General features: G+C 38.9%; 3 protein-coding genes across 3 annotated transcripts in view; 1 reads left to right on the top strand and 2 right to left on the bottom strand.

Moving 5' to 3' along the window:
- LOC104704338 (DExH-box ATP-dependent RNA helicase DExH6-like) overlaps window positions 1-2,319 on the bottom strand; it is an 8,512-nt gene extending 6,193 nt beyond the window's left edge. Inside the window, exons 1-7 of the mRNA XM_010420447.2 lie at window positions 2,000-2,319; window positions 1,706-1,796; window positions 947-1,277; window positions 722-796; window positions 561-605; window positions 192-285; window positions 10-68 (exon numbers count right to left, since the gene is read on the bottom strand). Coding sequence (XP_010418749.1) covers window positions 10-68; window positions 192-285; window positions 561-605; window positions 722-796; window positions 947-1,277; window positions 1,706-1,796; window positions 2,000-2,114 — 810 coding nt within the window. The 5' untranslated portion in view covers window positions 2,115-2,319. The remainder of the gene's footprint in view (window positions 1-9; window positions 69-191; window positions 286-560; window positions 606-721; window positions 797-946; window positions 1,278-1,705; window positions 1,797-1,999) is intronic.
- On the top strand, window positions 2,509-4,169 carry LOC104700398 (APO protein 1, chloroplastic-like). Its single transcript, XM_010415914.1, has 2 exons — window positions 2,509-2,671; window positions 2,761-4,169. The coding sequence occupies exons 1-2, from the start codon at window positions 2,567-2,569 to the stop codon at window positions 3,946-3,948; spliced, it is 1,293 nt and encodes a 430-aa protein (XP_010414216.1). The 5' UTR covers window positions 2,509-2,566; the 3' UTR covers window positions 3,949-4,169.
- On the bottom strand, window positions 4,539-5,478 carry LOC104700397 (gibberellin-regulated protein 12-like). Its single transcript, XM_019227497.1, has 4 exons — window positions 5,388-5,478; window positions 5,237-5,281; window positions 4,903-4,933; window positions 4,539-4,796 (listed from the first exon to the last, which is right to left on the bottom strand). Exons 1-4 carry the CDS (start codon window positions 5,448-5,450, stop codon window positions 4,690-4,692), a joined length of 246 nt encoding a protein of 81 aa, XP_019083042.1. The 5' UTR covers window positions 5,451-5,478; the 3' UTR covers window positions 4,539-4,689.

The following is a 10,358-nucleotide window of genomic DNA, read 5'->3' as shown; positions in this document are numbered from 1 at the left end:
ATTACTGACCTTGTAACCAATGTTTTCTCCAATGCTCTCACCTCTTTCACAAGATATTCTTTCCGAAACTTCAAAACAGGGATTAAAAAAACTGTAAGTAAGGGGTAAGGAGTATACAGTGTACATGTGGATTAAAACTGAAGTTAAGAGATCAACAAGTATATATAGCTGAATAAGAAAAAACGATCAACCTGACATCGCGGATATCCGACGAGGTTGGGTGCAAACAATTTTGCAAGTTTCTCCTTTGCTTGACCACATATGGTCTAAAAGATATTGAGGCACCTAAAATATAAACAATGGAAGCACTTGAAAAACCTCTAGAATGATAAAATTGAAGGCAATTTCAACTGAATGCTCTTTGCATGTCTAATATCACAATCACATACGCACGTTAAGTAAAATCCTATAACACAACATACTCTCTAAAATTCAAAGTAACGTGAATATGTAGCCCTTGACCAGACAGTTGACAGCCTAACCTTTCAACCCAATGGGTGAATAACTAAAATTGCTTAGGAGAGCTACTGAACTACAACAAAACAAGGGGTAACAAATACCTGAGTAGTTTTCCCGCAACCAGTTTCACCAGAAATGAGAATAACCTGCATTTGCAATAAGAATATATAATGAATCTGTCGAGCAATGGATATCACCACCACAAGCATAACCATACAACTAGTAAACTCTAGCAAATAACATATCAAAAAGTTCACAGAACCTGATTGGATTCCACTGCAGATGTAATTGCGTCTCTAAAGGATGTGATGGGAAGCTTTGACCGCAGCTTAGCGATCTGTAACATAAATCAACAAAAAGAATTTCCTTTCACTTGCTGCTACTTGGCATGATTTATAACTTCTCAGTCTGTATTCTGGATAAGGAATCAATATTACAGTCCTTTCAAACAAAAGAAATACATCTCAACAACTGGGTGTTTCCTAACCTCCTTAAGAGCTTTGTCCTTCTTAAGTCTAGAACTCAAAGACGCCACCATTTCTAGAATCTCTTCACTGCTAATCTTTGGTTTCCCGAAAAAATCATCTTTCCATTGTCCTTGTTTACCCGAGTGCCCGGAGTACTTGTTAAATGATGTAGCAGCAGTGTCTCCGTCGCAAGGTGGATAGTGAGTAAATAAATCCTGCAGAATAGCATCTGCCCCTGGCGGAAATGACACACATTTGAGCTTTTCTTTGTTCGATTTCTCATTGGCTTCTTTGTTCTTCCCATTTTTGTGCCTGCTTGTGAATATTGAAAGACGCCTTTGTTCTCCGCGCCTATAAAAGCATCCACAAGAATCAGAAACACAAGACTCTCAAGTCATAGCAATCGACCTTTCGCCATCGAAAAATGAATACTTTCTCAAACACAGAACACTATAGAGTACAATAAAAGCAGTAACTCACCCCCGGAACTCTCAAAGCATAGCAATCCAACTTACACCATCCGAAAAATGATTACTTTCTCAAACACAATACACTATAGAGTACAATAAAGGCAGTAACTCACCACAAACTCTAAAGTCCTAGCCATTGACCCTTTCGTCATAGAAAAATGAATACTTTCGCAAACCCCACAACACTATAAAAGTACAGTAAAGACAGTAACTCACCCCTGAGCTCTCAATAAAAAAAAATGAATACTTTCTCGAACCCCAGAACAACAATAAAAAGTACAAAAGAGTTTAAAGCAGAGAGAGACTCACCCAGAACTTTTCGATTGAATACCCATTTTCCGGCACATCTGATGAATCACGCCACGTTCGTTATTTGATAGATTATGCTCAAACGTGTAAACTACACAACACAGTGCAATAAAATCCAATCAATACCACACAGAANAAAAAAAAAAAAAAAAAAAAAAAAAAAAAAAAAAGGCAGCTAAACTCTTTCAATTCCAATTCCAACAGCACAATCAGAGCTTTGTCTAAGCAATCTTAAATAAACCATTTCCGGAAAGAATATACAATCGAATTTGGTTCCCGGGGAGCTAAACTGACCTTGATTCCCGGAGGCTCTAAAGTCTTCGATAACCTTAGACGCCCAAATCCTAGTAGCTTCGACAGAAGTTTGCTTCCCTGCTGCATTATCAGACCTGAATCTCTTGTTCCCCATCGCTTATTAGGGTTTGCTCTGTCTCTTTACCCTGAGAGTCTCTTTAAACACTTACGGCTTCTGAGATTCCAAAGACCAGCAGCAGCCTTGTTCGATTACTTTTGTCTTTTTTTCTTTTTCTTCTTTTTTCGGAAATTTCACAAAAATGTTTCAGGCTGTGAAGAATTGAGGAGGAATCAAATCGGAATCAAGCAAAGGATTAAAAAATCTCTCTCTGGCCGCCCCCCTTTGCTCTAAACTCAATTTTAGAACTTATAAAAAAAAAAAACTTAGGATTTTAAATATTTTATTTATTTATTTATTCCCAAATCCAAAATCGAAAACCTTATTAACTTCCCAATTCCTTTTTCTTCTCCACGATACTCTTTGCCGGAAGAAGAACACTCGACGGAGACAAAGCTTACTCGCCGCCGACAGAGACGGGGTTCGTGTAGTTCTCTCACAAGTCTAGCATGCTTCTGGTTTCGCCTGCTTGTAGAGGTGTTTATCTTCAGACCGTAGATCCACCAAAGCCAATTGATTTATCAGCCAGAGGTTCTTTTGCAAGTTGCTTTCAGGTTTCCATTTCATCTCTTACTAACTTTGATCTTCATGATTCCAGTCCCGTATGTAGTAAAGTTTGAATTTTTTTAATATATATATGCAGATTCCTCGTTCAACCCCTAGAAGGGAGTGTTGGATGAGGTTAGGAACCTTTGTTTGTATCAATCAGAACAAGCAACGACATGTATTTACGCAGAACGTTGATCTTCCTCCTATGTTACCAAAAAACAAGAAAAAGCCTTACCCTGTTCCTTTTAAGCAAATTCAGGAAGAAGCTAGGAAAGATAAGAAACTTGCTCAGATGGGTATAGAGAAACAGTTAGATCCTCCCAAAAATGGGTTGCTAGTTCCTAATCTTGTTCCCGTGGCTTCTCAAGTGATTGATAATTGGAAGTTGTTGATCAAGGGTTTAGCACAGCTGCTACATCTTGTTCCCGTCTTTGCTTGCAGTGAGTGTGGGGCGGTTCATGTGGCTAATTCTGGTCACAGTATTAAGGATTGCAATGGTCCTACAAGTTCACAGCGGCGTGGTTCTCATTCATGGGTCAAGGGTACCATCAATGATGTTCTTATTCCTGTTGAGTCGTATCATATGTATGATCTTTTTGGGAGACGCATAAAGCATGAAACTCGGTTTGACTATGAGAGGATCCCGGCACTTGTTGAGCTATGTATTCAGGCTGGAGTTGATATCCCAGAGTATCCTTGTCGCAGAAGGACACAACCAATACGAATGATGGGGAAGAGAGTGATCGAACGTGGTGGATATGTTAGAGAGCCTGATAAGCCTCAAACATCGTCGTCATTGTCATCTCCACTAGCTGAGCTTGACACGCTTGGTGCTTGTGAAAGGTATCCACCTCCCATACCGGAGGACATACCTAGGATAGCGCAGGAAACAATGGACGCTTACGAAAAAGTTAGATTGGGGGTAACGAAATTGATGAGGAAATACACAGTCAAAGCTTGCGGGTATTGTTCTGAAGTACATGTTGGACCATGGGGACATAGTGTGAAGCTCTGTGGAGAGTTCAAACACCAATGGAGAGATGGGAAGCACGGATGGCAAGATGCTCTTGTGGACGAAGTTTTTCCTCCAAACTATGTATGGCATGTGAGAGACCTTAAGGGAAATCCGCTTACCGGAAGTCTCAGGAGGTTTTATGGTAAAGCTCCTGCTTTGGTTGAGATTTGTATGCACAGTGGAGCTCGGGTTCCTCAACGCTACAAGGCGATGATGAGGCTTGACATTATCGTTCCTGATTCACAGGAAGCCGACATGGTTGCATAGGTCCTTGGACACGTTCATAGTAGAAATCCATTGTGAGGAGGATAAAGAAGCTTTGATTGATGATAAAATGAGCTTGGCTAGCTAGGATCGTTCTTCATATAGCATAAGAAATAGTCATATGTATAATATTTTGCAATTTGGATATAAAATATTTTAGAAACCTTCGTTGTAATCAGAGAAGTTGTGTTTTATTGATAAATAAATACTAACAGTAACAAATATTTGTACTAAGGTTTTTATGTCAATATTATCTAGAAAACAATTAAAAATCACAGGTTGTTTTTTAATTATTTTGTAAAATTATATAACCAAATATATACCACAAAATTTGTTCCATGAGTTTCTTTCTTTTTACCCTTTAGTTTGCTTGCATTATAAACCTTCCTCTTTGTCTTTTTTCTTATACAGAAATTGCATGATAATGTTTCACTTTTATTTTTATATGAAAAAAGAAATAAAAATAATTCCTTTTAAAATGTGCAGAGTTAGAGAGATGGGATGGAATATGCTTAGGCCCATTCTTTATGAGAAGCTCTAATAATTTTCATATTAAATTTAGTTTTGCAATAGAAGATACAATGTGTATTAGAAATAGGCATGACCAACATAGATTTTATTAAGAAACAAACTAAATAGATATTATTTTTAATTTTTATTTTTAAGTTATTATGGACATTTAGGTCCACCTTCTTTGGTCCTCCAGTTATCGTAGCAAGGGCATTCTTCTTTGTGTCCATATGTTCACGATGGTACGCACAAACATGTGTTACAACATTTGTTGCAAAAGAACAAACATGGTTTTTTGTGAGATGTCGCTGAACATCGGCGTCGACATTCCGCTGGACATTCTGCACAAACTTATAAATAAATAAATGACTAAAGGTATTATTCAACATTTCAACTCATTCATTGATTATATGAATGAAAGAACAAGTGATGTTATTAACAATTTACCTTCTGGTCGAAGTGAGCCTCCTCTTCCCATCTGAATTTTGTTGGAAAACACATATAAATTTGTGATCAAAAGAATAATAAAATTATACATGTTTTTTGTCAATTAATATATATTAAAATAGTTTGGAAAATAATATAATATCTAATATATATTAATTGTTTTGATAACTTAAAATATATTAATTGCTTTTGTCAATTAATATATATTAAAAATAGTTTGGAAAATAATATAATATAAATAGTTTGAAATATATGTTGTTTGTAAAATATATATTTTCTTTTTGTGTGAAAATATTTGCTTTTATAATTTATCATTTCATAAAAAAACATATACCTTATAGATTGCAGGTGCTTCACTTGGAATTTCTAATTCCTCAGCCTGTACCAAAATAAATATAAGAACCCAACCTTTAATGAATTTATAATCCATAAGAATGATAACAAGTATTTGAACTTTAAACAATAAAAAGTATTTGAAATTTTACATTAGAAAATTGAATTGCAATCAACAAACAAGATACAATGAAGACAACAATGAGCTTCGCCATTTTCTAAACTTTTTCTTCTCACTTTTGATTTTTTTTTGGGTGTATTCTTAAGTGAGTGTTAAATCTATTTATAACCAATAAATTTTGCATATTATTGAAGGTATTCAAATACTAATGAAACACATTTAGTATATGTTGACATTTTATCATATTCAAAGATATATGTTGACATTTTATCATATTCAAAGATATATGTTGTCATTTTATCATATTCAAAGATATATGTGTGTTCTTTCTAAATTAATTTTATGAAATATTTTTATTAATATGGTAGAGAATATCATATTTATTATTTTAAGATATGTTTTCTTTCCCAAATCAATACAATAAAACTTGGATGTTTTTCATCAGGTGATGACACCTCAACTTTAACATTCAAGCTGGTGTTGACACATCAATTAAAATCACTAACAAATCAAATTAAAACAATTAATACAGATCAATTTTTTTTTTGTCTAGGTGGATTGTATTCTTGTTTCTATCAATCAATTTTTCCGAGAGAAAGAGGTTCATATCGATCACCGTCCGAGTCTGATATATCTTGTCGGCTTCTATGCCTAGACGATGTCTTGTATCACCGTTAACACAACTTTTTCGTTGTTGTGTGCTTGCCGTCAACACAGCTTTTCCGTTGTCATGTTCTTGTCGTTAACATGGTTTTTCGTGGCCATGTTTCTTTTGTTTTTCAAATACTCAAGCTGAAGATTTCAGGCTTGCATGATTATTAGACTGGGAGGGTTTGCTCTTTGCATGATCTACTTTCCTCTACCTTTGATTTTCTTTGCCAATGAGGTTTTTCTTGAGGCTCTGGTGTGTTTCTCAGCGATGTTATGTGGTTATGCTTGGATCCACCAGCTAATTGCCTTCTGCTGCTTCGAAAAATTCAGAGATCAATTGAATACGACTTGTGTAGACTACTCATTTTTCTAATTTCTTTTACCCGATTTGATGATTCCTTTGTCTTCTTAGCAATTGGATGAAATTAGTAGATTTTTATCTTGTAACTCGTTTGTTTCTGGTTTTAAAGGATTGTTTTTTTTTGGTGTTGTAAAATGCGAAAACATCAAATGTGCTTATGTGTTGGTGGTATGGAGATTTCAGGTGATAAGATAATTGAGTACTCTCTTTAGTACATTCATGGGATTGGTCGATGACCTTGGGAATTCTGTCTTTGTGGTATGGTGCTCGTTTTATATGGTAACATCATTGCTAGAGGCTTTCGATTACCATATTGGTTGTTATCTTCTAATATGTATTGTGATCTATTTTCTTTATTTTTCGTTTGGTTTTGTGCAAGGTACGGAGAGACTGAGCCATGGAGAGATAGGTTTATTAATGAGATTGGTTTGTGCAGTTGTTGCAAGCGACTCTGTGGAGGGAAGAGGCAAAGATGGAGCCATGATTTGAGAAGAATGATATAGTCCAATTACGAAGGTTATTCGTCGAATCTTCTAGAAACTGTGCAAGATAGAAATGAGCGATCTCCACAATGATCATAGTGCAGTGCAGGACCATAAGACATATGATGTGGTATTTTGAGGGATTCCTCGTTATAATATTTGATTCCAGACAACATAAAAACAAATATCATTTCAAGAAAATACAAAACAAAAACTAATCAATTAAAAGATCTTCAAACAACCCGCGACGTAGCGGGGGTACCAACCTAGTTTGTCTTAATATGTTGACCAAACAATATATATATATATATATATATATATATATATTGATGAATAGAAAAATTATTTATCTTAACATTTTTGGATCCTCTTTGTAACATCCGCGAACCGAAATCCCAGTTTAGGGATTGCATCGGTCAATGCAAAGCCGGTTATGTGCGGACGAGTTTAAGTTAAACGCTGCGTTTTGGGTTTAGGAAAACCCTTAAACTCGAGTTTTGTCTCATTCGGCGAGTTTGGCCATTTTTGAGAGAAAAGAAAAGAGAGAAAAGGTTCTTGAGTGTTCTTGAGGATTTTGGATGATTTGAGGCTGTTCCTGTAGAGATCTGTAGCTCGGATCGTTGTAGGAGCTTCCTGGAAGTGTTTTCTTGTTTGTTTAAGGTTCAGAATCTTCTTGACAAAGGTAAGTGCATGACCATGACTTATCTAAGCTGGAGATTTCTCTGATCTGCTTGTTATGTGTTGTTAGGGTTGTTAGAATGTTATTTGGAACGTTGGGTCAGGGTTTAATCTAGGGTCTTGGATGTCTTGACCAGTGGGTCAGGGTTTTATGACCGGAGCGGTCATGAATGTGTGGATGTTGTGCCAGGATTGTTTGGCTGGTGGCGCTGAAGTCCTGGGAAGGGGAGCTGCAACAAGTATGAGCCGGCAGGGGCAAGGTCGCCAGGTACATAAGTTCACGAGAAGCCTTCATTGCAGGATAAACTAATCGTTGCGACGATGTTGGATGAAGTTCATTGGAGATGGACAGGGTTGCTAGATTCATGGTTTTGGTAAGCTTGCTGGGGGAAATAAGTCAAGTGAGTTAAGATGGTGGCCTGCAAAGCATTTGATACGATGAATCAGAGTATGCGAACGTATGGTACTTGTTTGTTTTATTACGCTCGTATTGATGATTTGCTGTGGAGAATTGCTAAGCAGAAAGCTATTTTTGGATTAAGCTACCTTATGAATGTTTCCTTAAGAGACAAGTTACTAGAGGTTCTTGGATGGACAAGAGGTGTTGATATTCGTGTGGTGGTGAGTTGATGTCAGTGCGAGCTGAACCTGAGGCAGAGGTGGTGGATGGAGCTGGTGGCAGATTATGATTTGAAGATAGCCTATCACCCTGGGAAGGCTAACACGGTTGTAGATGCTCTGAGTCGTTAGAGGGTAACTTCGGCTCAGGAGCAGGAGATGGAGTCTCTGGTAGGAGAGATCAGTGCTTTGAGGTTATGTGTTATGTCTCAGGAACCGTTAGGTTTGGAGGCGGTTGATAGAGCAGATCTTCTGAGCAGGGTGCGGTTGACTAAGGAGAAGGACTTGGGGCTGGTGAATGCCTCAAAGGATGGAGATTCAGAGTATCAGATCTCAGATAATGGTACTATCTTGGTGTACGGTCGGATATGTGTGACCAAGGATGAGAGAGGCTCATGGGAGCAAGTTTTCTATTTATCCAGGAGCGACTAAGATGTACGGTGATCTCTAGAGGTACTATCATTGGGTCGGGATGAAGAAGGATGTAGTTAGTTGGGTCGCGAGGTGCGACGTGTGTCAGCTAGTGAAGGTTGAGCATCAGGTTCCAGGAGGGTTACTGAAGAGTCTTCCCATTCCAGCGTGGAAGTGGGATATGATTACTATGGACCTCGTTGTAGGTTTGCCAGTGACCAGGACGTTTGATGCTATTTGGGTCATTGTGGACCGGTTGACTAAGTCGGCACATTTTCTGGCCATTAAGAAGACTGATGGAGCAGCGGTCTTGGTTAAGAAGTATGTGAAGGAGATAGTCAGGTTGCATGGGGTGCCAACGAGAATTGTGTCTGATAGGGATTCCAAGTTCACTTCGGTGTTCTGGAGAGTGTTTCACGCAGAGATGGGCACTAAGGTGCATATGAGTACAACTTATCATCCCCAGACAGATGGACAGTCAGAGAGGACGATCCAGACACTGGAGGATTTGCTGAGGATGTGTGTGTTGGATTGGAGAGGCCATTGGGCAGATCACTTGAGCTTGTTAGAGTTTGCTTACAACAACAATTATCAGGCGAGTATTATGATGGCTCCTTATGAGGCTGTGTCGAACACCGTTATGCTGGACTCATGTTGGGGAGAGGAGCATTTATGGGGCATATTTTGTTCAGGAGACCTCAGAGAAGATTCGGGTTCTCAAGCTGAACATGAAGGAAGCTCAGGATCGGCAGAGAAGTTATGCCGATAGGAGGAGGAGAGATCTTGAGTTTCAGGTAGGAGACAGAGTGTACCTCAAGATGGCCATGTTGCGGGGTCCGAACAGGTCATTGACTGAGACTAAGTTGAGTCTGAGGTATACGGGTCCGTTCAGAGTGATAGAGCGGGTTGGACCAGTGGCATATAGACTGGAGTTACATGAGGTTATGCGTGCTTTCCATAAGATTTTCCATGTGTCTACGTTGCGGAAGTGTCTCCGTGACGATGATCAGTTGTTAGCTAAGATTCCTGAGGATCTTCAGCCTAACATGACTTTGGAGGCGAGACCAGTGAGGGTTCTCGAGAGGAGGATCAAGAAACTTCGGGAGAAGAAGATTCCTTTGATGAGAGTCCTTTGGGACTGTGATGGTGTTGAGGAGAAGACTTGGGAGCCAGAGGCGAGGTTGAAGGCAAGGTTTAAGAAGTGGTTCGAGAAGCAAGCTGCGACTTGAGCTTGTCTAGCCTGGTCCCATCTGTAATTTGTGGCTGGAGCGGGAATGGAGTATTCCAGCCCATCTCTCTTGTTTACTTGGTCGCTTGGGATGTTTGGTTGTGCAACTATGTAACAAGATGAGGTGGTGCTCGGGGTACAAAGTTTCCGTGAGGCGGGGTTTTTGGCGAAAAGTTTCCTGAAATAGAAGTTTCCAAAAGTGGAAAGTTTCCGAAACAGCAAAGTGCTAAAAATGGAAAGTTTTATGGGAGTTAGAATTTGTCCATTTTAGTGGTTTTGAGCCTTGGAGGGGCTTGTGTGGCCTTAGTGGCGGTCTTTTGAGACATTGTGCAGCCTTTGTGACGGGCTGTTTAGCCAATTATGTGGCCATTATGGCCGGCAGTTTAGCCAGATGTGTGGCCTTTATGGCGGACTGTTTAGCCAGAGTACCTGTTTAGGCGGTCTTTCGGGACAGATGGTCTTTGTGACGGTCATTCGGGACAGATGGTCCTTGTGACGGTCCTTTGGGACAGATGGTCTTTGTGACGGTCCTTCGGGACAGATGGTCTTTGTGACGATCCTTCGAGACATATG

The sequence above is a fragment of the Camelina sativa genome, chromosome 7 (assembly GCF_000633955.1).
Source record: "Camelina sativa cultivar DH55 chromosome 7, Cs, whole genome shotgun sequence".
Classification (NCBI taxonomy): domain Eukaryota; kingdom Viridiplantae; phylum Streptophyta; class Magnoliopsida; order Brassicales; family Brassicaceae; genus Camelina; species Camelina sativa.
This window is presented reverse-complemented; position numbering and strand designations above follow the sequence as displayed.

Bases quoted from the DNA above. Each gene is read 5' to 3' on its own strand.
- LOC104700398 (XM_010415914.1), top strand. From the start codon at position 2,567: ATGCTTCTGGTTTCGCCTGCTTGTAGAGGTGTTTATCTTCAGACCGTA. The intron at 2,672-2,760 runs GTTTCCATTTCA...ATATATATGCAG, and splicing joins CTTTTGCAAGTTGCTTTCAG to ATTCCTCGTTCAACCCCTAG.
- LOC104700397 (XM_019227497.1), bottom strand. From the start codon at position 5,450: ATGGCGAAGCTCATTGTTGTCTTCATTGTATCTTGTTTGTTGATTGCA. The intron at 4,934-5,236 runs GTATATGTTTTT...AACAAAATTCAG, and splicing joins AAGCACCTGCAATCTATAAG to ATGGGAAGAGGAGGCTCACT. The intron at 4,797-4,902 runs GTAAATTGTTAA...AAGTTTGTGCAG, and splicing joins AGGCTCACTTCGACCAGAAG to AATGTCCAGCGGAATGTCGA.